Here is a 9634-nt window from a genome sequence, read left to right as displayed (position 1 = left end):
GGGGGGGGGGGGGTTGGCATATAGCACCAAACACATTAGTTATGTGTATTGGTGTGTATTAATCTACTGCAAGCTGCTGCTTCTTATATAAATCCTTTTTTCATGCTGCCTTCATAACTATTGGATGCTCACCTCTGCACCCCTGCATTCCTTTTTCTACATTGCTCACCTCTGCACCCCCTGCTCCTACTCTTCTCATGTCTGCACCTACTGCATCCCTCTTCCTACTCTGCTTACCTCTGCACCTACAGTGCTCGCCTCTGCACCCCCCTTTCTACACTGCTCACTTCATCACTCATCTTCCTACAGTGCTTACCTCTACACTCCCTGTATTCCTATTCTTACTCTGCTCAACTTTGCACCCACTACACCCACTCCATTCCTCTTCCTACACTGCTCACATCTGCACCCCTGCATTCCTCTTTCTACATTACTCACCTCTGCACCCCTGCATCCCTCTTCCTACAGTGCTCCCCTCTGCACCCAATGCATCCCTTTCCTGCATTGCTCACCTCTGCACCCTCTGTGGTAGCTGGTGCAGAGCTAAGCAGTGTAGTAAGAGGGATTCAGAGGGTGGAAGGCGATCCCTCTTTTTACATTGTTTACCCCCTAGTTTCTTCTCAGTTGCTCATCCTGTGCAGCTTACCTCAGGGCAGGACTCCTGCTCCTGCCAACGGAGACACCATTGACCGTGGGCAACATGGGGGCAGAGCCTAAGCACAGTCCAGACAAATAAGCGGGTCCCTGATTAGCCTGCTCAGTGGATGGTCCTGCCCACTCAACATAGTAGCCAGCTAATGAACAGACTCCTCTCCTCCTTACCTGCCCGAGCACTTAGATACCCATAGGGGAGGAGTCTGTCCATCAACTGGTTACTATGGTAAGTGGGCAGGACCATCCTCCTTCCTTAGAACCAGCCCGTGACCAGTTCATGCCTTCCTGCAGACTTGATGGGGACCCGGCACGGTAGGAGCCCAGAGGGCTGCCTGTATTCCCCTATCAGGGGCCTTGCATGTAACTAATGTGTTAGGTGCTGTATTCCAAAAAAACTACTGAACTTCAGCTTTAAGTGTTTGTATGATCTTTTTTGTAAACGGTTGTAGGAAAGGAAACCCCTTTGTGTTACATCATTGGGGGTTGTAAAGCAGACTTCCATGTTTGAATTAAGATGAAGATAAACAAATGTTAATCATATCTTACATAGGCACATGAATGAAATAAAGCTGGAGTAATTTTTGTTCTTTGGTCCCTAGATACATCCTTAAATAGAACCTGCCTGGATAGTAGTATAGGAGCTTCCACTGTTAACCTGTTTCTTGAGGTTTAGATTCCAGGACTGTCATCCCTGTATGTCATTTCACTACTAACTTGGAAAAAGCATGAGCATATCAGGTTATGAACATGCTTGTTCTAGTTTAGTGACTTACGCATTAGTTTACTTTTATACATATATAAATGTTTATCATTCTATAGATACAAAGGGGTTGACTTATTGAAGGCAAATAGGCTGTTCACTTTGCAAAGGAATTTTTACTTATCTTAGTGAATGAGGTGAAGCTGTGCTGATTTCCACCACCCATTCATGTGATAGCAAAAATACAGTTTTTATTTCCTTGTACATGTATTCTTTTCAAAGTCAATTTTCACCACATTCACTAAGCTAAGGGGATTTTTTTCTTGCAAAGAGAACAGCTTATTTGTCTTTAGTAAATCAACCCCAAAGCCTTTCATGCAAGACATGCTGTGATTCTAGATGAGCAGCATCAGATATATTGTAGCATCCTCTTGTTCCTCTGAGGGCTATTGTTCTATACTACTTGCACCTTTCCGACCACCCAAGGTATCCAACAAGTGTATCTAGGATCCACATTTCTTGAGTCGGTCCCTGACACCTTAGTCATGATTTTGATATTAGTAACACTGGCAAATCATGCAATAAGACCCTTTAAAGGTAATACATCTCCAGTTGCTTTATATAAACATGTAAAAGAGATCAGTTTAAAGTGCATTTCCTCTTTTGCAGCCAAATTCCACTGAAAAAAATGTTCTCTGTGTGTTTTATATATTTACATATATTACTTTATCTTATTTCATAATTTTTGCACAGACCTTTCTTTTGTTCTTCCTAGGTGAATACAAGAGCTGCAAGGAAATTCGTCTCCTTAAAAACACACAAGCCAATGGTGAATATACACTAAAAATGAACAACAGAAAAGTGAAGGTAAATAAGTGAAGGGAACACTTTAAATATTTAATTATACAGGTATTAAACCTAGGTTGAATTTAATCCCAGCTGTTGGCACTCTCCACATTTATTAAGTTCCCAAGTGCCAGGTGGAGAGGGCAAATACAGTCCTATGTAATGTGGACTTCGGGCTATCCCCACACTGCAAGGGTTAACTGCTCAATTTTGTTTGTGGTAAAAAAAAGTTATACTCACTAGACCATCCAAGCCAGTTTCTCCTTAGACCAATGTCTGGAACTCCTCTCCCCGTCTGCTTTTTTTTTCCAGCACCTAGACAAAAACGAGCACTTAACCCTTACAGTGAGGAGGTAGCACCACTGCAAGGGTTTATAACATTTTTAACCAGAGTTCTTTAATCATATAGGGGTCTATTCACTAAGCTGCCGAAGGATCTAGCCATAGCTTCGGCCCCAGGACCCTGCTGTACGGGCTATTCACTATAGCCTGTACAGCTCCCGAAGTCGGTCGAGCCGAAGGCATATGCTTCGGCTCGACTGAGCCGAGGTGAAAGCCGAAGCTGGCCGAACGGTCGGCCATTGGCCAGCCGACAGCCTGCTACTGACTTCTGGGCGGAGCCAGCCGTCATCTCACAGCTGGCTCCGGCCACTTGCACAGACAGATCAGTGTCCCTGGTTACCAGGCACCCAGGGACACTGATCTCCAGACAGACCAACTCTCCCGGGCGCTCCGGGAGTCTTCCACTATTAGATAGAGGCTCCCGGCCCCCCCGGAGAGAAACACTTTCTCCCAGAAAGGTTTACTCTGCTCGATCAAGCAGAGTAAACCTTTCCCTGCTCTGTTTTTTTTTTCTTCTGACATCTGAGCCGTTGGCTGCCGTCAGAATTAAAAAAAAAATCACCATAGGAATGCACAGCTAGATTCCTATTGGCTATTTCAATTTGCAATAGCCAATAGCAAACTAGCTATAGCACCTGCCCACCGCTGCTGCTGAAGTTCTCCATCAGGTCCCCTCTAGTGATTGACAGCAGCAGAGGGCGGGTGCAATAGCTAGTTTGCTATTGGTTATTGCAAAGTGAAATAGCCAATAGGAATCTAGCTATGCATTCCTATGGTGTTTTTTTTTTTTATTCTGACTGCAGCAGAACCGCCCAGCCAATAGAAAACAGTTGGACGGAGCTAGCTGTCACTGCTAGCTCCGCCCAATCGTTTTCTATTTTATCTTTTACTACTTTTTTAAACTGTTTTTCTATTCTGCTCGGTACCACAGATGCACTGCTCGGTACCACAGAGGTACCTAGCAGAACAGCCCATCCGAATGGCGCTCGGCGTCATTCGGCTATTCACTCACTGTTGTTCGGCATCCATGAGAATAGGCCGAACAGCAGCGACTAGCCTGCCAGAGGTTCGGCTTAGCCGATCCAGATGTTGGATCGGCTGAGTCGAACTCCTTCTGCACTTCGGGTCGGCCGAACATGTTAAGCATGTTCGGTCGACCCGAGGCAACCCGATGGACGGCTGATTTCAGCCGATATTCGTCTGGAACCAGCCGTACCAGTCTGAAGTGAATAGCCGAACAGCGTTCAGCTCACTTCGCTTCGGGTCGGTTAGTCACTCGGCTGCCTACGGCAGCTTAGTGAATAGACACCCTAGTCTTTTATATAGAAAATGTAATAGTTATCTGACATGCATCAAAGATCTGCGTCTGCTCCCTCAAGGCTTATGGATGCGTGTAAACAGAGAGCAGCAAAGACGGTAAACATACAGCATAGTAGAGAACCAGCAGGGACCAATTTACCAGCTGCATATCTTCAGTTTAGTAACTATGGTGCACAGAAATGCAATGATTGGGAGTGCTTCACACAGTAATGGTTGGTTTACACACACCCTAAAGAAATGGCACAGACTCTGAAACGTGTCAGGTTACATTTAGATCTTTAAAAAAATATTACACACGATTAAAGAGAGCAATGCTTTTTAAAATCTCTTTTTTCACATCCTTCTCATCAACACATGAGAGGTGCCTAGACCTTTACATGGTCTACTTAGCAGCTCTCTACCTGGACCTTATGATAATACAACTTTTACCTCCACATATCCCTTTTTCCTTCTCCAAATCAATGAATTGTGAAGTCAAAACTGCAAAAGTTAGAAATCGATCAAGACTACCTGTGTTACTAATGTGTGAAATATTACTAAGACCTGGATTTTTTAGTAAAGAATGGGAAATTCCAATGTGTAGCAAAAAGTGAGAGATAAAGAGTGGCTGACATATTTATATATGAGAAAAGATTCACTGGCTGTTTAAAAGCAAACAGTTATTCGGTGCATACATGTACTGCTTTATAATGAATAATGCTACTCTATTTCCTTTTGATTTTTTTTCTTGCAGATCTATTGTGCAGGCATGGAGTCAGATAATCCAAAAGAATATATAACCCTAGTTAAAAGTGAAGCTGACAACTTTTCTGAGGTGTTTGGATACAGGTATTTTAATACTATATGAAAAATGTTACTAGGATCATTATAACATAACTTGGGAAAGATAAGGACGGTGTAACCTGTCTCATATTCACAATGTTAGAGTCATTATTTTGGTTTGACTGAAAAGATGAACATTCTATCCAGCAGGCAATGCCAACAGCATAGCTAGAATCAATTTCACTGCTGCTGCTTGGTGACAAGTTTGGGAACTTGAATACTGTTTGCTACTGTAGCTGATACCATGACATTTTATTGTAGGTAGAGGGACTAAAAAAAATCCTTAATGCCTCTTCTACTGGTATTCTTTTTAACTATTAAATTATATCTTAGGCGTTGGATTTTCTAGTGCTCAGGATTTCTGAACAACCCAAAGAACAAGCAGGAAAAAATGGCTAGGTCTCATATGCCTCAAAGATTTCCACTGTATTATTTTGTCCATGGTAGCCAGGGGTAAAAATGAGGGTGGGAGCTAGGAAGACAATGTTTGCTATTACATATTTAGATGTATTTAATACATATACAATTAGGTAGATTTATAAGATGTTGCATGCACTTGATTGAGTACCCCCTGTAGTAGGTGTATATTAAACTTTATATATTTTAATTTTACTTTTTAATGGTGTCCCTTTAGATTGATATTTAGAATATTTAGAATTTGCTTTCTACTTTACACTGTTTAGGCTTGGACTACATTTGTTTGCCCCCTGTTGTCAGGGATTGAATCATTCCATAATGCTTATCTACAGTATTCATTACTACATAATTTTGCATCGGTCAAGTAACTCATATCAGTATACTATGTTTTCACATGTAAATTCTAATAGTTATATCTTTATAGGCTAAAAAACCCATATGAGTGCCCTTTTAATGGGAGCAGAAAACAAGACTGTGTATGCAAAAATGATTACCTTGCTGCTGGCTTAACTGTCTTCAGTAAAATACGACTGGATATAATCTCAATGCAAATCAAAAGTGAGTTTTCAAATATAACATTTATACTTTAAAGCAAACCTTACCTGAGATCAGCATGGGAACTGCTATTGCCAACCTTCTTCTGAAAATGCTACGTTCCTGTCTGTTATGCTGGCACATTGGCTACAGTACTTTCTGAGACACTGACCTGGAACAAATATGCAGTTTAGGAAATTCAGGTTAAAGTAAGACTTCCTTATCAGCACTTATTTTGGGTCAGCAGCTGAAAACATTGAAGCAAGAAGCAGGCGACTCTTATTTGCAGACTTTTCAGGTGCTACATCAATAAACCACTTAAGTGTAAAATATTATTTTAGTTTTAGTCATCATGTTTCCTTGGAAACATTCCACTTGGAGTGTCCGCCAACATGACTGGTGGGTTCACTATCTAAACACATCCACTAGTATCACAGCATACCTTGATCTTGCCTCCCTTTTGGGGTGGTAATACTGTTCAAGTTTGGATATCTTACAACTGCATGGTGATCTAGACATCTGGGAGCTCCTTGATTGCTCCATGATCTATTGTAGTGAGATTTATTGCTATGAGGCTGTGAAGTAACTTAATGCAGACCTCTTATCCTCATCCCTGCCTTCTATTGATGGGAGATTTGATCTGTATTATTGTTCTAATATATATCGATCTACCACACTTCCTGAGGAAGCATGTGAAACGCACTGAAGCCATTGTAGTGTCCTCAACCCCTACTCTCTTGAATGTTATCCATCTGAGTGAAATTGTTCTATTGTACAAGCATTGTGTTATATATGAAGGTCATCAGATTGAGGAGTAGAGAACACTAGGCAGTCGTAAATTGGATGTTGAGGATAGGTATATGTAAGGGGAGAGGTATGTGCTGTAAGCAAACTTGTAAGTTCTTATGGATGGGATGCTCTAACCAAAACGCTAAAAAACAACTCTCATTTGCAGAATGAGAAGCCATCATTGACAGCTTGCATGTTCTCTTAGAAAAGTGTTCTTGTAAGGAAATGGTGTAGTCTTTTCACTTCTGCACAAGTGCTTTTGCATTTGAAATCACACTGTCATATAATAGAGACATATAAAATATAATAGGGTAAAACGTTACCTTAACAGTGCAAGAGAGACAACTTCAATATATAAATAGATATTATGAAACAAAATAATAAAAACCTCAAGAATAGAGAAGCTAGAAAGGTTCTCTGTGGGTGTTTATTTGTCTGAATTGTTTTTTGTTTTTTGCATGTATAGCTACAGATCTTCTGTTTGCTCAAACAATCCTTGGTAGAGCTGTTCCATTTGCCACAGCAGGTGACTGCTACAGTGCTGCCAAGTGTCCACAGGTACGTCTACTCTTTGTTAACGTCTTCAGAATATTTTTATGAAAGAGAAGAGAGGACACTGGAACAAAATCCATGGTGACAGTATTATCTACATACATACAGGTATTAATGGAAACCTGTAATGACAGAAACATGGAGGATGCATTTGATAACTATTTATTCCTAAAATGTTATTTGCCTAAAAAAGTGTGTCTAATATTCCACTTTAAGTTCTGAATACACTCTTCTAGATGTCTTTAGAGAATCCTGATACTGTTTTTACAGCCTAATGCGTATCAGGATGACAGCCCCAGAGTCTGCATCTTTGAAAACATGCCAGTAGTGGCAGCTTCCATATACCGTATCTATTTTTCATAGACCCCCTTTGAAGAAGTTATATTTTTAAGTGTTTTTTTAAACTATTCTGAACTTTAAATGTGCCTCACATGTTTAATTGTTTGATGCCTAGGCTACAAACACTATTAACTTATCAGTATGTCAAATAAAGTTAGTACAAACAGCTTCCATGCAGTAAATCTATCTTCACTTGTTTCCTTTGAAGCATTTTTCAATTTTTAGTGTTTTCATTACTATTCCAATCCACAAATACAGAAATGTTGTGCAATGTTCTTTTATGCTTTAGCCTCAGGTTTGTCATATAAAAATGTGTCAAGCCCATTGGGAAGTCAACCATGGCTTCCAGAAGCATTGTTTCAGTAGGTGAATGGTACCATATTTCTGTTGTAATTTTTTTAAAGAAATTTGAAGAGTAAATAATAATATTGATACCTTTCTGTGGCCTTTCTTCTCTTTATAACAACTAAAAAGCTAAGGCTTGAGCATACCAACTCTGTGTCTACTTTTGTGAAGAAAGAAAACAATCAGGTCTTACCTCCTTCTCCACTATTACAGGGGCAGTTCAGCATCAATCTCTCAGGAACAGATTTTCAAGTATCAGATGCAACCAAATGGATGGCTCAAGGAAATTATGCAACTGTCAATGTGCACAAATCACAGGTGGGTTTAGGCAATTACGTTACCAAAAACTCTTAACACAAACAACATTTAGAAACATAGGGGTTGATTTATTAAAGGAGTAGAGCATGTTCACTTTGCAGAGTGCATTTTGTGCACTGTGCAAGGGAATGTTCACTTAGCTTAGTAAATGTGGTAAAAATTCACTTGACAAAGAATACCAATTTGCATGCATGGAAAATTAAACAATAATTGTTAAACATTTTGCTTGCATATGATTAGAGGATAGAAGTCAGCAGAGCTTCACCTCATTCACTAAGCTAAGTAAAAATTCCCATGAAAAGTGAAAATTCCCTTTGCTATCTGAACAGCCTATTTGCCTTTAGTAAATCAACCCTATAGTATTTATTGTTGAATTTTGAAAACAAACTTAATTTTTTTAAGTCTTATCTTATAAGTGACAGTGTATACGGTTTTATACATTCTTGTTTTCAGCAAATAAAGTAGCAGTTCTTATCAAGATAGCATAGTATAAACATGTTATTGGTAAATGCATTTATCCTCATTTATCAATATACCTTTTGTAAGAACTGTCTGTTTAGCCACTTTGACAGTCAGAAAATATAAAATGAAAATGGCTGCTGAAAACTGTTTGGTTGCTTTTGGGCACTACAGACAGTTTTTATGAAAGGCCTTTGGATGTGAAACCCATTATTTGAGTGATGCTGCAGTAGATTTGAAGACTTGATTATTGCTACAATATAAAAAAAAACAAAAAAACATGCAATTGTTCTGATGCTTTGTACAACATGTGACACATATGTTAAGTGTGTGTGCTTTCTCCATAGGATGGGACTAAAATATATGGAAGATGTGGAGGCTATTGTGGGAAATGCATTCCCCATTCAGCTGTTGGCCTCCAGGTTCAAGTACAAGAACGTTAATGAAAGAGCAGATGGGTCACATATAAACACACTGATTAATCAAAGTGACTGTATATTCAAAGCATTTGTGACCGTAAAAAGATTTCAACCCTAATGTTGTCAAGAACAGTCAGCTGGACAATGCTATGGTTGGTAAAGTTAATAATGAGTGCATATGACTAGTAAATAGTCAGTGCCTGCTTGTATTGATGGTACACCGTTCAACTCAGCCCATTGTCATAATTGTCAAAGGACTGGATATATCTGATTTGGCCATTAACAATAATCACCAGATCTGATATACATTTGGTTACTCAATGACCAAGTAGAATAATTGGATCTATCATACTAGCAGCTTTTTCAAGTGGTGCTGTTACTTACCTGGGAACATTGCCTGGAAACATCATTAAAAATAACATCCCAGTGCTGCTGTAACAGTTAGTTTTTAATAGGCGGTTATGTCGGTTTTTATGGCAGTGACACTCCTCTTTTAGTATATATGTGGGAGGTTAGATGAATGTTTCTAGGCTCTCCGATCTGGGGATATGTAGAATATAGTAATCTCAGTATTGATTTATCGCCTAATAAGAAATAAATACTGTTGGCCATTTCTTAAATCGGTATTTGCTATAGGATACAAGACATTTCACAAAGGGCTGTATCTGGCAGAATGCATTATTTTAACTTGTATTTTTGACAATGACAATGAATAACAAAGATGAAAATGAAGCATATGGAAACTATAGCAAAGCAGGAGATCATGTTATAATTGTTC

The 9634-nt window shown here is 39.5% G+C and overlaps 1 protein-coding gene across 1 annotated transcript in view; it reads left to right on the top strand.

Moving 5' to 3' along the window:
- LOC108783848 (A disintegrin and metalloproteinase with thrombospondin motifs 20-like) overlaps positions 1 to 8880 on the top strand; it is a gene marked incomplete at its 5' end in the record, with an annotated part of 71738 nt that extends 62858 nt beyond the window's left edge. The window contains 6 exons of the mRNA XM_018552527.1: positions 2143 to 2221; positions 4596 to 4690; positions 5526 to 5659; positions 6891 to 6982; positions 7874 to 7978; positions 8785 to 8880. Coding sequence (XP_018408029.1) covers positions 2143 to 2221; positions 4596 to 4690; positions 5526 to 5659; positions 6891 to 6982; positions 7874 to 7978; positions 8785 to 8880 — 601 coding nt within the window. The remainder of the gene's footprint in view (positions 1 to 2142; positions 2222 to 4595; positions 4691 to 5525; positions 5660 to 6890; positions 6983 to 7873; positions 7979 to 8784) is intronic.
- Between the last annotated feature and the right edge of the window lie 754 nt (positions 8881 to 9634).

This window comes from Nanorana parkeri, unplaced genomic scaffold, assembly GCF_000935625.1.
Source record: "Nanorana parkeri isolate BGI_ZX_2015 unplaced genomic scaffold, ASM93562v1 scaffold91, whole genome shotgun sequence".
Lineage (NCBI taxonomy): Eukaryota > Metazoa > Chordata > Amphibia > Anura > Dicroglossidae > Nanorana > Nanorana parkeri.
Note: the sequence above shows the minus strand (reverse complement) of the source record. Positions and strands in the feature narration are given on the sequence as shown.